This window comes from Sphaerodactylus townsendi, linkage group LG08 (genome assembly GCF_021028975.2).
Source record: "Sphaerodactylus townsendi isolate TG3544 linkage group LG08, MPM_Stown_v2.3, whole genome shotgun sequence".
Taxonomy (NCBI): domain Eukaryota; kingdom Metazoa; phylum Chordata; class Lepidosauria; order Squamata; family Sphaerodactylidae; genus Sphaerodactylus; species Sphaerodactylus townsendi.
This window is the reverse complement of record NC_059432.1, coordinates 7,645,323-7,662,074: the sequence shown is the minus strand read 5'-3', so window position 1 is coordinate 7,662,074 and position 16,752 is coordinate 7,645,323. Positions and strand designations below refer to the sequence as shown.

Below are 16,752 nucleotides of genomic sequence, written 5' to 3'. Positions count from 1 at the left end.
AAACAGAGGCTGGATAGCCATCTGTCAGGAGTTCTTTGATTGCATATTCCTGCATGGTAGGAGGTTGGACATGATGGCCCTTGTGGTCTCTTCCAACTCTATGATTCTATGATTTTAAGGCACACAGAAGGGGTGTTTGTCACCACCATTTAAAAGCTACAGTTGGCACAAGGTGAAAAGCCAGAAACTGAAAAGCCAAAAAAAATGTATACCCATTAGCCGTAACACAACTACAGACAGGAAGGGAGGAGACAAGACATCAGAGGTGTCCATGGCACACAAATATGCATCAAGATTTACCTGCATCATTTCCCCCTTCCACATTCTGACAGTCTTGCTGCTTTGTGTGGTCAGTCACTGAGCAGCCATTCACGGCTGGGTGCGCCTCTAACAATTCTGAAACGGGGGGGTTACCTTCTGTCAGTCGCCCCTCAGCAACTACAACAGAGAGAGACAGACTACATTATCCACAGAAGACTCTCTCTCTCTCTCTCTCTCTCTCTCACTCACACACACACACACTCACACACACACACACACACACACACTAAATTCACCATGTTATTCTGTATATAAATGTACTCACTGAGGAGTTTCAGCCACTTGCCTATGGATAAATGAAATTATTGTCTAAGTGGGCAAAACTTTATGTACAAAATTTAAAAAGGAAATGGAAGAAACCAAATTTGACCAAATATTCAAAGAAGACCGACAGGTTAAAGAGGTTCTTGAACAACAACATCTGGGTTAGGCCACATCCCACACACAGAATGGAACAATATAAGAGAAGACTGCAGCCTGGTCTATAACTCAAAAAGGCAGAATGGAAATAAAGTTAAAAGGCAGATATCAAACATAATGTTCTTACTGTGGCTTGTTTCTTTGATACCAGAAACCATGTCTGCTTTCACTTTCAAAGCATCCTTGTCCTGCTGGTAGATGCTGCTTAGTACTTTGGCTTGGCATTGGGCTTCAGTGCTATCAATCACTGTCAGTAGTGCTTCAAGGGACAGCAGGTGAGTAGTGTACAGTTGTCCAGAAACAGGAAAGGCATTCTGGGAAGTCAAGCACAGATCATTTAATGCTTCTGTCTGTCTCAGCAAGGAAGAAAACTACTCAGAAAAAATCTAGTCAGCCTTAAAGCTTCATGCAACCATTCAAACCTCTGTATTCTCCTCCTGGTCCTCAAACGCCTGTCCCCCAAGGTTGCCCTCTCTCAATTTGCATACTGCTCATCTTGCATGCAAAATTCCACTCACCTTGAAGCAAATGCATATCTTCTGGCAGAGGGCACAGCTGCTGTATTTACCCATCTCCACCCACAGAGCACCTCACACCCACTCTGGAAAGCCTCTCAACCCAGGACTCACTGCTCACTGTCCCCCTTCTCCTCCCCCAGCATCTGGAGGCATGTGCTCCCCACGACCCTCTGACTTGCTCCTCATCAAGAACACCAGCAAGCATTTCTGCCTCTGCACGAGGTCTCGCCAAGATCTTGTTTTCTATCACACTCAAAACAAGGCCACAGAACCTTGGAGAGGAGCTTGGTGAGGTCTTCAAAGAGGTTAGCACAATAGTAGTCACAGTCGTAGTTGATGTAGAGCTCGGTAACAAAGCCGGGGATCCTCCACAGCTGGACGAGGGCTTCCAGGGCCATCTCCTTCATCTCATAGGGCATCTTGGGGTTTTCTACAGCAATGATCTCCATCAGCTTCTTTATGTACATCTGGTTGGAAAAACGAAGGCAGAGATTAATTTCATGGGAAATGCAGGGCATTTGGGCTGATGCCAAATCAAAATAAGCCAGTTTCTTACCCTTTCCTTCTTTTCCTTATTTGCTGCACTCCCTTCTCTATCCTGTTTTTATTCGGGAAAATCCTTCATTTGCCAGTGCATGTGAGCCCTGGCATGCTCCACATTTAGGGTGGGATGATCCGCCCTCCCCCACTTTTCTTATTCATACAGAATAAAGGTACAGTGACAAGGCAATGCTGCTCGGTGTTTCCAAATTTTCTTTCTTGTACGGAAATATGCTTTAAGAAATAATGCTGCTGGTTGTCATTTGATTTATACAAAATTGGGATTTACCTGGAAACCCTCAGCACCAATTTATACATATGATCAATATGAACACTTGATTCATCGTCAGATGTACCAATCCACTTGAACAGGTCAAAGAGCAGAGCCTAATTATCTTTCATCAACATCGGGCTAAATTCTTGGACAAGAGCGGGTTCCAATCAGCACTTAAACATTATTACTTTCCAAAAACAAGGCAGCCAGACTCACCTCTAGCTGAAATTTCAGGTGTTCTCTCATACTCTCAAAAAGGAGGAAACAAACTCGAAGGGAAGCGGAGTACAAATTGAGTCGCTCCACACTTAACAACTGGGAAGAATGAAAAGTCAAACAATTAGAGTCTTTTCTTCCTCCTGTGCAAACCCCACTCCTACCTCCAAACACCAAATCATAACACAGGGGATCCCAACTTTTTGAGCCCATGGGTACCTATGGGATTCTGATGAAGGATGATGGATGCAACCCAAAATGGAGCCATACACATAGAGGAAACCCAAGTACAGGGACTCAAGGTGGATCACACAGAATTGGTCAATACAATCAACAGGCTCCGTCATTCAACAAAGAGCGTAATAGGGTTTAGGTTGCAGAACCAACCAGAAGTCTAAAAAGGAAAACTGAAGCCAAGTATAAATGTTAACACTGCTCATTAAGTGGTTCAAAATAGGTTCCAACTTATGGCGAACTATGCGCAGTAGTATAGCCCCTAATAACTAATCCGAGTAACTCTGAGTCACCTTGTACAGAGGTACCTCAGTGCTTGCTCAGAAATGCTCTCTTGAATAACTGAGTTTCTCATAGTTTGTGAACAGTCAGGAGAGGGGAGGGAGCCTTCCTGACCACCTCAGGCAGGCCATTCCACAAGGTGGAAGAACCACAACGTAGAAAGTGCATGTAGGGGTGGTTGTTGAGTTTGTCCATGTGCAGGTTGGCACCTGCAGAAAGCCTTTCTCAGATGAGCTTAACTGTCATGGCGGAGCATAGGGGAAGAGACAGTCTCACAGATATGAGGGTTCAAGGCCGTGAAAGGACTGGTAAGTGATATCCAATACTTTACATTGAGCCCAGTAACTGATGGGCAATCAGTGGAGTGACTGTAGGATTAGATTAATATGAATACTCCTGATAATAGCTGCGCTGCGGCACTCTGCACCATCTGGAGCTTCCAGATTGATTCTGAGGGGAGATCAATGTGCCGTGCATTACAGTAGTATGCTCTGGCTGTCACCCTGGCATGGATCTAGGAGGTGGTCAGATCAGATCGATAAAGGTAAGGGGCCATTTTTCGAGCTGGCTCAGTTGGAAGAAAGCCTTCTTTGTAACTGCATTAACTTGCTTCTCCAGCAAGAAAGTTGGGTCCAGTATAACCCCGAGGCTCTTCACTGAGTCTGCAAGTCAGCTAAATCCCACCAAAAGCGGGGGACATAATGTTCAAGACTTCTGCCTTGCCAACTAATATTATTTCTGTCTTTACCAGGGCTTAATTTTAATGTGTTCACTCTTAACCATTTAACCACAGCAGCCAGGCACTGGTTTAGGACCCCTACCACATAATCAGAAGATTTGGAAAAGGACATGCATCCTCTGCATATTGGTAATAGTTGACCCCAACACTATGAATGATTTGGTCTAAGGGCTTTTCATGAGGACTGAAAAGTGTGATGAGATAGAATTGCACCCTGTGGCATCCCACAGGGTAGGTCCCACACTGATGAAAATTGGCCTCCAATGGCAATTATTTGGGTCTGGTCTGTGAGCAATGATTTGAACCAGTCTAATGCACAACCTCTGATGTCTACTTCTGCCTCCAGCCACCTCAACAAGACAGCCTAGTCCACTACGTCAAAGGCAGCAGATAAATCCAACAGAAGCAACACGGAGGCCTGATCTTTGGTCTACTACTGCTCTCTCAATCACTCTGCCTAAGAAAGGAAGTTTAGAGACAGGGCAATAATTAGCTACACCATTTTCCTGCAGGGATGTTTTCTTTAGTAGCAGATGGATAACCACCTCTTTGAGTTGTCTAGAGAAGGTGCCCTGAGATAGCGATTGAATTATAATAAATAGCAAGGCTTTGTTGATGTGGTCTTTACATGATGTTAGAAGCTAGGATGGGCAAACCTGCAAAACATCAGGTCCAAGTGTGACCCTCTTTCCTGCACTGGGCCAGTCACTACTTGGGAGAGAGCCAAGGCTGACCAACAAGTTAAAAAGTCCAAGGCATTCCTCGCCATGAATGCTGAAGTCCCCAGAGGGATGACTCTGGGTGTCTCCAGCACTACATTCAAGACCACCTCTGCCCATTCAGACAAGGTGCGCACTGGAGAAGCAGGCAACCAGCAAACAAGCAGAATGCCTAATTTATCAATGCTGGTGATGGTTTGCATCAGAAGCCTGTGGAAGTTCAAAAATTCATGTAGGTTAATGGCCTCCTCTGCCAACTGTGTGTGGTTGATGGTAGTGTTAGCTGGGATAGACACACCACATTGTTTCCACCCAACCATGTCCATTACACAACTCAGGTTGATTTCCCCTTCCTGTAACATCTCATACAGTTGTGCGGCTTTGTACCTTGCTAATCTGGTGTTACATAAGGTTAGCGTAAAGGTGGAGGAAATAGGACCCCTTGCGTCACCAACGCAAGAAAGAGAATGGACAAGCTGCCTTGCCACAGACTGCCCTTTCTGGCCCTCCATCCCCACCCTCTGCCCACTGCAATGAAGTATTGCGCTCATCAGACATCCTGCTAAAAGTAAATATTGCACCCCAAAATAATAATAACAACAACAACAACAACAACAACAACAACAACAATAATAATGATTAAAAAACCACTTAAACACCCAACAATGAATGTGATAGTGATGGCTCAGGCCTGCTACTAGGGTTTCATTTTGGGTGTGTTGATGCCAGCATTGCCCCACAAGTGTAGTTCTGTCAATAAAAGCATAATTTAAAAAATACACCAAGAGAAGAGGAGGAGGAGGAGGAGGAGGAGGAGGAGAAGAAGAGTTGGATTTCTATCCCCCCTTCCTCTCCTGTAAGGAGACTCAAAGGGGCTAACAATCTCCTTTCCCTTCCCCCCTCACAACAAACACCCTGTGAGGTAGGTGGGGCTGAGAGAGCTCCAAAGAACTGTGACTAGCCCAAGGTCACCCAGCTGGCATGTGTGGGAGTGCACAGGCTAATCTGAATTCCCCAGATAAGCCTCCACAGCTCAGGCGGCAGAGCTGGGAATCAAACTCAGTTCCTCCAGATTAGAGAACAACCACTGTGCTTGCAACTGCCACTGAAGCAACATTATTTTACTCTGCACAGCTGATCACACCTTCAGTGACCAATCAGAAGCCCTGCTGGGCAAGAGCCAGCGTAGTGTAATGGCTATGAGCAGGTGCACTTGAATCTGGAGAACAGGGTTCGATTGCCCATTCTGCCACTAGAGATGTGAAGGGTTATCTGGTGAACCAGATTAGCTTGTGCACTCCATCACATGCCAGCTGGGTGACCTTGGGCTAGTCACGGTTCTTTGGAGCTCTCTCAGCCCCACCCACCTCACAGGGGGTTTGTTGTGGGGAGGGAGGAGAGGAAAGGAGATTGTCAGCCCCTTTGAGTCTCCTTACAGGAGAGAAAGGGGGGTTATAAATCCAAACTCTTCTTCTTCCTTCTGAAAATACCTGGTGGGACCAAGAACTAGGTGTTAGCAGATGCCATGGCATCACATCAGGGACTCCTGTCGTAACAGAAGGTTTCTTCTAAGGTTCATTCATACAAAGGCTAGGTTTGCATACGTATGCACTTTACAAGCATCTATCTAATCCAAACTCACTTGAAAGAGGTAGCGGCACAGCTCTTCCTTTATGAGTCCCAAGAGGGATGGGCATTTTGTCACAGAAGCCAGCTCCAGGGCAACAGTAAGCAACTGTAACCCCATGTGGATCATCACATCTGAGTTGTGGCGATCATGTGGGTTAGTGAGGGAGATGAGAAAACGGAGTAGCTCGCGGATGCAAGGCAGTCCATAAGGGACTAATGCTGTTCCTGGAAAAAAAAAATAGGACAAATACATTTGCATTCTGAGAGAAATAGTGGGAGAGAAAGAGAAACAGAATGTCATAGGCTTTTCTCCTTTTCAATCAGTGCCAAGAGACAGAGAGGAGAGATGAATGAACCACTGTAGTCAGTCATTCAGACTAGGTGTGGGGAGATGCCAGTCCAAATTCCCACTTAGTTATGAAGCTCACTGGTGAACTTGGGCCAGTTAAGTCTCCGCCTAATTTATCCTATAGGATTCCTGTGAAAGCACCTGTGGTTTACCCCAAGGTGAACTCCTTGGAGAAATGACAGAACACAAAAGTCCTCACCTTCCTTTTGAGAGCACTGTGTAAACCGCACTCCCCGGGGATTGACATAGTCCATATCATGAACAGAAGTGGAGTCTGAGTGCTCAGTATTCGATGTGCACTCCTCTAGAACTTCTGGGATGGACTCCACCGAAGCAGAGGGGGTCTTCTCTTCTGAGGGGTATTCATTCTTTAGTCATACAAGTTAATATAAAGGAAATAAAATAAACATAAGCTAACACAGACAACCCATCCATTCAAAACCCAACACATCTTCATAGTCAGAACATATCCCAAATGCAGTCCTGTGGCCAGATACCCTACATCCAAAGCCACGGTAAACACTTGCCCAGAAGAGAAGTGGCTCTTCCAATCCCCCTCTATAGAAGATTTTCATCACTCTTAACTCAAGCCTGCATGAATAATTCAAGGTGCTGTTGGCTGACCTGTCCGCAGAGACCTCTGAGTTCTGCAAATGGCTCCTCTGGCTTACCCCACAAGACACAGGGTAAAAACCAGGAATATCACACATTAATGAGAATCAGGAATATCAGACACAAGGGTCTGAACTGGAAGCAGGTTTCAGACTCTTGCCTTGCATTTTATAGATTTTGTAGTGTGTAGAGGGAAGATAGGATGTGGGGCTTCCAAAACAAGCAGTTTCTGGATACATTCAAGCATGCTGTCCATTTTACTACTTCCTTCCCTATCAGAGGACATATCTTCTGTCTCAGCTTTCCCATCACATCCTCAAATGTGAGGCTGCTGCTACCCGTTGGAATCACAGTGACCTTGCCAGGAGACATTTATCAAATGCTTTGTCAAGTGTGGTGCTTTACTCCATTAGATGAAAGCAAGATTGTTCTTACTGATAGGAACATGATCTAGCATGGGAGAAATTATCCCACCCTCCCCCACTGATAACATGCTATACACATCATTGATAGACAGAGAACTCCAAGGATTCCTGGACAAAACTAATTGCTTGGACCCATCGTAGATAGTTGACAACCTGAGAAAGGGCCCTCTTGGCAGTAACACTAACATTATGGAATTCCTGTCCAGGGCAATGTGACGGTCCCCCTTCTAAGACTGTTTTCCACTAGAGGGTGAGGAATTTCCTGTTTCATTTGGCATTCCCTCACTGATCCTCCTTCCCTTTGTGTCCAGTTTAACTGTTACGTTTATAGGTATGTATGTTTAAAGTCTGATGTAATATTTTTGATGGTACCCAAGGTTGGCTGGAAAGGGGACATAAAAATGTTTCCAATAAAAATCATAGATAGCTGGCAATCCTGAGGGAAAAGACTACTGAGGAATCTAATCCGGCTCCTGTGGTCAACGGGGCAGAGCACTGCTGCAGTCTCCTCTTTTTGTCCTGGTGCACCTTATATGACGCTGACAAAGGCAAAACACAGAGGTCATGGCTGGCTGGCTGGCTGGCTGGCTGGCTATGGTGAGCAGCTGGCCCCCACAGCTAGCATTCTGATCAGTGGTCTACTGCAGCACATACGCACATACCTGTGTTATAGAAAATGGAGAAAAAGTGCAGGAATGGAAGGAGCAGGTAGAAAAATAGAGAACAAATGGGACAGTGTCCATATAAAACAGTGAGACCAAGAAGGACATCACAAAAGCAGCATGCCAGCTAAACAGCTGAAATGAAGTGGAATCAACAAAGCCTCCTACCTGGGGATCCAGCTGCTCTCTGCACCTCGGCTCACTTAGAGGCATTGCTGCACTAATTCCCAGAGGGCTGACCGGTTGCAGGTCTGTAAGATCTTCTTTTGAGCTCATCTGGGAGGAAACCTCCATGCCACTGTCAGTAGATGGGCTGACTGCAGACGATGTATTTTCTGAACTTCCAGATGAGATAGGAGAAGGCATATCAACAAAACTGACTCCTCCTGCTGATGGGGAATGAAAGCAATAAGCAAAGCCCTGTAAGTAATTAAGTCACACAAATACATCCCCATTACTAAACATCTCAGAGTCCCCTGCACATATGCATATTGTGCTGGACTGCCCCTGGAGACTCCACAGAAGCCGACCTTCTCACTGGGGTGGGATCATCATTATTTTACTTCACATTTTTATACCACCTCTCTACCACAGCATTCATGGCAGTTTCCAGTTCAAAACAATGCCTACCCACAACACAAAAGGAAAAGAAAAAAAGGAGGAAAAGCGGAAATAGCCAACCCTTGCTGAGATGCTGGCCAGGGACACCATGAAAGAAACGAAGGAAACTTGTGTGATAAAGGGCTGGTCAAAGGAAGCGAGATCCCCAAGGAACACCCCCATCACCAGGAATTTCTCAAGCAAAAGTTGGCAACCTTCTCCAAACTCTTTGGAGGTGCCAAAACATCAGGGGGATAGCATCTATGTGATTGAGATGCATTCCTAGCTCAATGTAACTGTTTAAAACAACAAAGAAATGCTGCTAAAAGATATGTGTAACTAGTCTGCTACATGTAACCACTGCCATCTGGGGCATTCGTTCCTTGATCTTTACTTTATGGCTTCACACACATCGTAGATATCTAGGCTTCCCCTGACAACCTGGTTCCATGAGAAACAGAGTTGCATCTGTTATCTCATGGGGGCAGGAAGCTAGGTGGCTCTCTCTTACTATCTGCCGTCGACCTTGGGGCACCTCAGCTCCAGGGACTGCTTTTCACAACTTCTTGGGAAAGTGGGAGGGGGGACTTGCAACAGAGATAATGGGGGTGGCAAAGGCCAGGTTTGTCAGCTTTGGTGCTTCGATGCCTCAACAATAAAGGCAACTGATCAGTACCTCAGAGTTCATTTATTGGCTTAAGGTTCTGAGACCTAATACAAACGCTATTTCATGCTGGTATTTGCCAATGGAACCATGGTTCAATGCCACTGCACCCATGGATTTCCCTCAGCCAGAAGTATAAGTCACATAGCCAGAGTCAGCATTCCATCCACCTGTTATATTGCTCGATGTGCTTGTGCCACTGGAAACAGGTTGCTCTGATCCTGGAGGTACTTTGGTCACGTGGCAAGAGGTTCGTGGTGATCGCTTCTGCTTCTTCCATTTTGATGAGTCGCTCATTCCTCCTGCTCTCATTTTCAACTGTGAATACCAAACATACACCAAAAAATTCCTTCAGCCATCCCATTGCAAACAGGCAACAGTATGATATGAGGCCAGAGTCCCAGGATCATGCTAGCTTTCCCCCAAGCACATGAATGACAAGCCTAGTACATTCCCTTGGAAATTATTTCAGTCTGCACTTAGATATAACACTTGTTACGCCGATACTTTAAAGGGAGAGCTGCACTGTCATTTCTCTTTATACAGATCAAAAAACAACCACCATCACCTCCAATTTAAGAAAGAGATAAGGCTATTCATTACACATGTACTCATGCATTAAAACCTAGAGAAATGTTAACATCAAGTTCATTCTTTGAGTTTTGTCCCACGTAACCAGAAGTTGGAAAGTAACACACCACAGTGGTCAGGCTCCGCCCTCTCAGAGTTTTCTTCTGCAGTTCAGAAGCTTCACTGAAGTTCAGAATAGAATTGTGGCAGCAACCAAGAAGGTATTCTCAGATGTAAATCCCAACTGTGTTCAGTAGCATTCACTCTCAGGTAAACATGCACAGAACTGCAACCTTAGAAAGCCAAGGGCTAGGAAGTGATCACTGGGGGTGGTGGTGGTGGTGGTGTAATATGGATATCAGGAGCTTTCCTTTACCTCAGAGCAGGCATCTTCCTCCCAAGGTGCAAAGCTGGATCTGGGAGGGAATCCATGTGCTATGTCTACATTGTGAGGTGTTATATGTGGGGCTTCAGCGGAACAGAGGGAGGATTTAACCCACTCAGCTCTCTACGCTATAGAAACGCAAGAGAAACTGTCCTGACTTCTTGTGGGATTGCAAAGGAAGTTAAATTACACCTCAACATAAAAACGTAACAGCCAAACCCATGGGGTAGTGGAGTGAATTTTGCACGGAGGTGGGGGGTGGGAATTTAAATACTACTACCTTGCCCGATAACTCATTCTTCACCTTCTTCTCAGGTTACAGTCATTTGAACCACAGGAACAAAATGCAAGCACCAACACAAGGGCCTCCTGACACCCATCCTTGCTTTGTAGTTTTCCAGTAACTTGTATTTTGTACTGACTATAGTTTACTTCCCGCCAACTAAAACAGGATTTTCAAACCCCACAACTTTAGAAATGGTCAGAAGAAGACAACCAAATAGGAAAGACATACTAGATTTTTTTGAAGCTATATAAAGCTCCAAAAGGAAAAACTGAAGGCATGTTTCCAATTGCCATGATTTAAAGGTATGCCATCCATGACAGGGAGAGCAGTGCAAATACGAGTCTTGTCTTTGCCCATGAGTCAGCAATGAGGAGCAATGGCCACAGATGCCTTTCACCAGCTCCAGCCCTTCCTGGGTGGGCAAGATCCTGCCACTGTGGTTCGTGCTCTGGTAACATCTAGATTAGACGACTGCAGTGTGCCATACACGGGGCCACCTTGAAGCTACAATCTGAACAGAAAGCTGTGGCGAGAATGTTGATTGGAGTGGGTTGCTGGGATCATATTATTTCAATCTTGTTCAGCCAAGAGTAGCACCCATTTTGCTTCCGGGTCAAATTAAGAATACTGGCACTGAACTTTGGTCCTGTAGGGTTTGGGCCCAGCATACCTTAAAGGCTGCTTTCTCCCATATGAACCTACCTGTCCATAGCCAATGGGGGTAGACATGACACAGGGGAATCACCAGTCTGAACTTCAACCCAACAACCAGCCACCTAGGCAACTGGGATCACATCTCACATAACGGAACCGGGTCACATGAGGCCCCCTCCCCCTGGCCATAAGGGCCAACACTCTTTCTGGCCCAGGGGAAGGAGTCATTCCACTGCTTCAGGCAGGATGCTGATGTCCATCAAGCCTGTCCAAGTGCTGAGACACACTCAGAGGCTATTCCCCAGAGGTCATGGCAGTGGGTTGTCACACTAACCCGCAGACCAAGGCCAGGGCAACACTCACATTGTCCACAATCAGACTGAACAAGAGCACCTTCTTGGCACCAGTCAATCTGGATTGGTGCTGTCCCAGAGCCAGAGCATGAAAGGTACAGGGAAACTTCCTGTGGAAACTCCAACTGCCCACACATCCCCCATCCCACGTCTAAGGCAATCCTAGTCAGAGCTGGCGAAGGGCACGACAGGGCATTGGGGAGCCCATATGTAACAACAAGAGGCAAAACCCTGGGGCAGATTGGGGTTGAAGGGGGCTCCTTAGCCCAGGCATCCCATGATCCAACACCATTCAGGAATGTCACCATCTCTCCCAACATGGTGCCCGATTCAGCCACCTTCACATATCTTGGCTGTCTGGCACATCCCGCTCCTCCTACTCTGTTACATCTGGGTCGCATTAGGTCAGAGGCGCTGCCTGCACCAGTACAGAGAGAGGTGGGTATCTCCTGATGCCAGAGAGGACGCCACCAAAACACATTTGAGAAAGACCTTGAAGGCATGGGAAGAGGCTGAAACATTCACCCAAGACCGGAAATGCTGGAGAGCAGTTGTTGTCCGATATGAATCTGATCAATGAGGTCCAATGGGGAAGCGGGGGGCTTTGGGGGATATAGGCAGTAGATTTGAGTGGGAACCTCAGATTCGTCTTTGCTTCATGTTGTCCTTTCGTATCGAAATAAAGACTTTAGAACAAATCTACAGTTTCTATTATTTCCAGACCCGAGGTCTGACAGTGCTTGAGTGAGTGCTCCAGCCCAATTTCTTGTGTAAAAAGAAAACTGTGGGGAAAATCGCTCTGTGAAGCAAACAGCCTTGAGGCAAGCAGTAAGTGCACAAAAGCCCTGAGAGAACATTTTCCACTGCTGACCTGCGGGGTGGCAGACCTCAAACAAAGAAATTTCATGGGGAAATTACAATACAAGATTGCTGAAGTTGACTTCGTTCACGGGTTCAGAGCAATGGAAAAACCCCTCCCCCCATACACACACAGCTGAGTAGGATTCTTCTCACTACAGATGATAATTTTCTGCCCCAAGCATCTCTCCTCTGCTCTAATTAAGCTGATAATTCTTTACACCACCCCTCCCACCTTCTGACTAGGATAAAAGGACTCAAGAGATCTCCATTTCTACTTGTACCTGATGAAGAGAGTTTTGATTCCTAAGGTGTGACTGGACTTGAATCCACCTATATATCTGTATGAAACATTAACATCCTCCTAAACCACCGCCATGAGTGTGGAGCAGGCAGATGAGCAAGTTCTTTGACCAAGACAGCACCAACATACAGTGTTTCCCTGCAACTGCTTAATTCCTGGCCTTCATAGGACACAATTTCAAGTTTGGTGCAAATATACCACAACTATTCATTGCTGGGGGTATTAAAATGCAGGGAACACATCGCTCAGATTTCATATCTCCACCCTCTTCTTCTCTTCCTTCAACTACAGGTGTGGCACCAACGGATAATAACCTAAACTACCATCTGATATTGATATGTTCAAAAGATCTGAAGAGCTCCAACTATCACTATAAAATGTATCACTATCCTCCCAAGAACTACGGAGCAATCTGCAAAATTGGTGCTTTTATTTATTTACACCTTCTTTGTTCCCCAGTCACACCCCATTTGGAGAGAGGCCATAGCCTCTGCTTGGCATGAACACAGTCCCTGCTTAAACTTCCAGCATCTCTAGTTAAAAGGATCAGGTGATGTGAAAGACCTCTGCTAGAGACATCGGAGAGCCACTGCCAACCTGAGCACCCACGATACTTTGGATGGACCAGTGGTCTGATTCAATGTGAGGCAGCTTCCTTTGTTCATGTCTTGAGTCTTGATGTGTTCATGTTTAAAGTATGATGCACAGATAAAGTTCTTTACATGAGGCTCCTGCCAAGGTGAAAAATGAATATTTTGTGTACAGTCATTCCAATGTTATTATAAGAGAAGGGATTCCCAGTCAACTACAGTCCAGTCAAAGTCTGGAAACCTGGGTCTTGTTCTGGCTAAATAACTTACAGAAATGCTTAGAATATAGCTTCCCCTATGTTGAAACTAGGAAAAGAGGAGTAGCAGCATTATACCTCAGGGGTGATTATACCTGTGAACAGATCCATGACTTAAATCCTGGTAGCCAGTTTGAGAGCATCTGGGTAAAAATTAAGGGGGAGAAAAACAACAGTGATCTCATTGTGGGAGTCTATTACAGACCCACCCACCCACCCCAAGTCAGACTGAACAGGTGGATGATGCCTTCCTGGAACAGATGACCAAACTTTCACAAAAGAGAGAAATAGTAGCAATGGGAGATTTCAATTATCCTGATATTTGTTGGAAGTCGCACTCTACCATACTATACGGTCAAACAAATTCCTCATTTGCCTTGCAGACAATTTCATGGTCCAGTAGGTGGACAAGGCAACAAGTGGATCAGCTATTTTAGATCTGCTCCTAACCAACAATGATGACCTGGTACATGGGATGGAAGAGACAGGATCCTTAGGTGGGAGAGACCATGTTCTCCTGGAGTTTCTTATAAGGTGGAAAGGGGATGCCACGAATAGTGAAATACGCACTCTAGACCAGTGGTGGCGAACCTATGGCACGGGTGCCAGAGGTGGCACTCAGAGCCCTCTCTGTGGGCCCCTCCCCCACAAACATCTAGGCTGGCCTGGGCTGCTGGGCTCAATTATTAGCATTAAACCTAAGACCTAGTTTTGGGGAAGCAGTGTAGGTAACCCTGTTAAGTGCTGTTAAACCCCACTGATTTTCATGCAAAGAACTAAAGAACGATCCTTTACCTGGGAGGAAGCTCGGTTGCTGGCAATGGGGCTTGCTTCTGAGTAAACCCTCCTAGGGTTGTGATTCACCCATTGGCAGAGTTGCACGGTTGCTTCAAAGCAAAGCCACCAATTACCACCAAGCTTACTCCCAAGTAATGCACGCCTCAGAGCCAACCCCTTTTTCTAAACTAAAACCTCAGTATTCAGGTTAAATCGCCGTGTTGGCACTGCAATAAATAAGTGGGTTTTATGTTGCAATTTGGGCACTCGGTCTCGAAAAGGTTCGCCATCACTGCTCTAGACTTTAAGAAACCTAATTTCAGTAAACTTAGGAAACTACTGGGGGTGATCCTGTTGTTAAGAGAAGGGAGTGCATGATGGATGGGAGTTTCTTAAAAGTGAGATCTTGAAGGCACAATTTCAAACAGTTCCCATGAGGAGGAAAAATGGGAGGTGTTTCAAGAAACCAGGATGGATGTCTAAAGATCTTTCAACTGAGCTAAAATTTAAAAAGGACATGTAAAAGAAATGGAACAAGGGGGATATCGCCAAAGAAGAGTTAAAAAAAAATAGCCCGGATGTGTAGGGAGAGAGAGTCAGAGAAACTAAAGTGCAGAACAAACTCAAGTTTGCCAGAGAGGTTAAAAAAAATTAAAATGCCTTTTTGGTTATGTCTGTAGGAAAGGGAAAAAAAGAAATGATAGGGTCACTGTGTTGAGAAGATGACAAAATGCTAACAGGGGATGGAGAAAAGGCAGAACTACTCAACACCTTCTTTCCCCTGCTCTTCTCCCAAAAGGAAAACAGTGCTCAACCAGGGGGAAATGGAACAGAAGATGCAGTAGGGGAAATTGAGCTCAGAATAAATAAAGAGATAGTACTGGAATTCCTGGCTGCTTGAAATGAATTCAAATCTCCACGGCATGATGAACTACATCCCAGGGAATTAAAAGAACTGGCAGAAGTAATTTCCAAACTACTTGCAAAAACCTTTCAGAATTCCTGGAGAACAGGAGAAGTCCCAGCAGACTGGAGGAGGGCTAGTATTGTCATGCTGAAAATAGACCAAGCTTGTTTTCTGCTGCTCCGGAGGGAAGACAAGGGACAAGGGATTAAAGGTGCAGGAAAAGAGATTTCACTTAAACTTTGGGAAGAACTTTCTGACAGTCAGGGTTGTTCGATAATGGAATACTTTGCCTCAAAGGGTGGTGGAGTCTCCTTCTTTGGAGGTTTTAAAACAGAGGCTGAATGGCCATCTGTCAAGGGTGCAGCGGGTTGGACTGGATAGCCCTTGGGGTCTCTTCCAACTCTATGATTCTGTGAAGCCATGTCCAAGCACTTTACTTCATGCAGCACATGAAAGCTCACCACACTCACCTTTACAGCCAGAAAACCTGCCAAACAGTAAATGGTTTCCTATCTGCCTCTTATCAAGCAACTTCTTCAAAGGGTACTCCATAGTGCCAACAGAGTCTAACCTAAGCACTGATTACTAGTTGCATCTGCCATCCCTACTTATGTTCTCTACAACTACTTTGAATGTTCTGACAGCAGAATTTTGGATCCTTGAAATGCTACGTAGCTAACTAGCTTTCTTGCTCCCAACACACAGAAGCACACCTTGCTGCATGCATTCTTCCCCAAAGCCATGCTGCATTAGAAACAGGAAGGAAAGCATTTGCCGCACAACACAGTGACCACCCCCACAATGTATGCAGAAGGGAAGGAGAGAAAGAGAGACCTTCAGTTTCTGAAAGAGCAGTACTCTCTCTAACTGGCTCAGGGCTTTGGACTGTTCCCCATTACAAAGTTCCAGTCTGTTGAGGAGATATGGAGAAATCTGTGAAAGACAGTCACATGTATGGTTTGAAAAAAAGGAAAGGAAACTAAACCCAAAGAGAATCAATGCAACAATGTAAGGATTGAAGGTAAGAACATGGCAAAGACAGACAGGACAGTTAGACTGGAAACTGAAGCCCTGAGAGCTCAAAAAAGCCACCAGCTGATAGGCAAAAAGCTCTCATGCAGCATTTTGTAAGCACCTGCTTACAGAAAACTAGTCAAGCTTTTCTTTTGCTACGTGACAGTCTTTTCCTGAACCTCTTGACCCCTATCTCTGTCCTGGATAAATATCTGCAAGCATCATGTGCCAAAATACCTCCCAAAGTAACTCTGACCTCGCTGGTTCAAATCCAGCCGAGCCTGCTACAACAGAACATTTTCCAGGACATCAATCAGGAAAACTCTGCATTCCCAATGTCTTTGTGGCAGAATGGGGATTCAGACCTGAGACTCCTAGATCCTAGTCGAACACTCTAACCACTACACATCCTCAGCTCCTCCCATTAAACCTACAAATACACAAAAGAGAAGTTTTCAAAAGGCCCATTCTTCTCTCAAATGGTCGCAAGTACTAGCCAGCACAAATCTCAGACCTTGTCTATTTTTTGCTTCTCAAACTCTGGAAAATTCTGGAAAAACAGTAACAGCGCAGCACAAATAATAATTAAAAAA

The 16,752-nt window shown here is 45.4% G+C and overlaps 1 protein-coding gene across 6 annotated transcripts in view; it reads right to left on the bottom strand.

The window, feature by feature from the left end:
- Positions 1-16,752, bottom strand: part of GBF1 (golgi brefeldin A resistant guanine nucleotide exchange factor 1) — a 167,694-nt gene that overhangs the window by 62,505 nt on the left and 88,437 nt on the right. For 4 of the 6 annotated variants that reach the window (XM_048505228.1, XM_048505231.1, XM_048505230.1 and 1 more), the window contains exons 9-16: positions 9,375-9,522; positions 8,109-8,329; positions 6,441-6,609; positions 5,906-6,117; positions 2,290-2,388; positions 1,532-1,726; positions 869-1,055; positions 301-438 (exon numbers count right to left, since the gene is read on the bottom strand). In XM_048505228.1, coding sequence (XP_048361185.1) covers positions 301-438; positions 869-1,055; positions 1,532-1,726; positions 2,290-2,388; positions 5,906-6,117; positions 6,441-6,609; positions 8,109-8,329; positions 9,375-9,522 — 1,369 coding nt within the window. The remainder of the gene's footprint in view (positions 1-300; positions 439-868; positions 1,056-1,531; positions 1,727-2,289; positions 2,389-5,905; positions 6,118-6,440; positions 6,610-8,108; positions 8,330-9,374; positions 9,523-16,752) is intronic. The other 2 variants (XM_048505229.1, XM_048505233.1) reach the window with 1 other exon arrangement.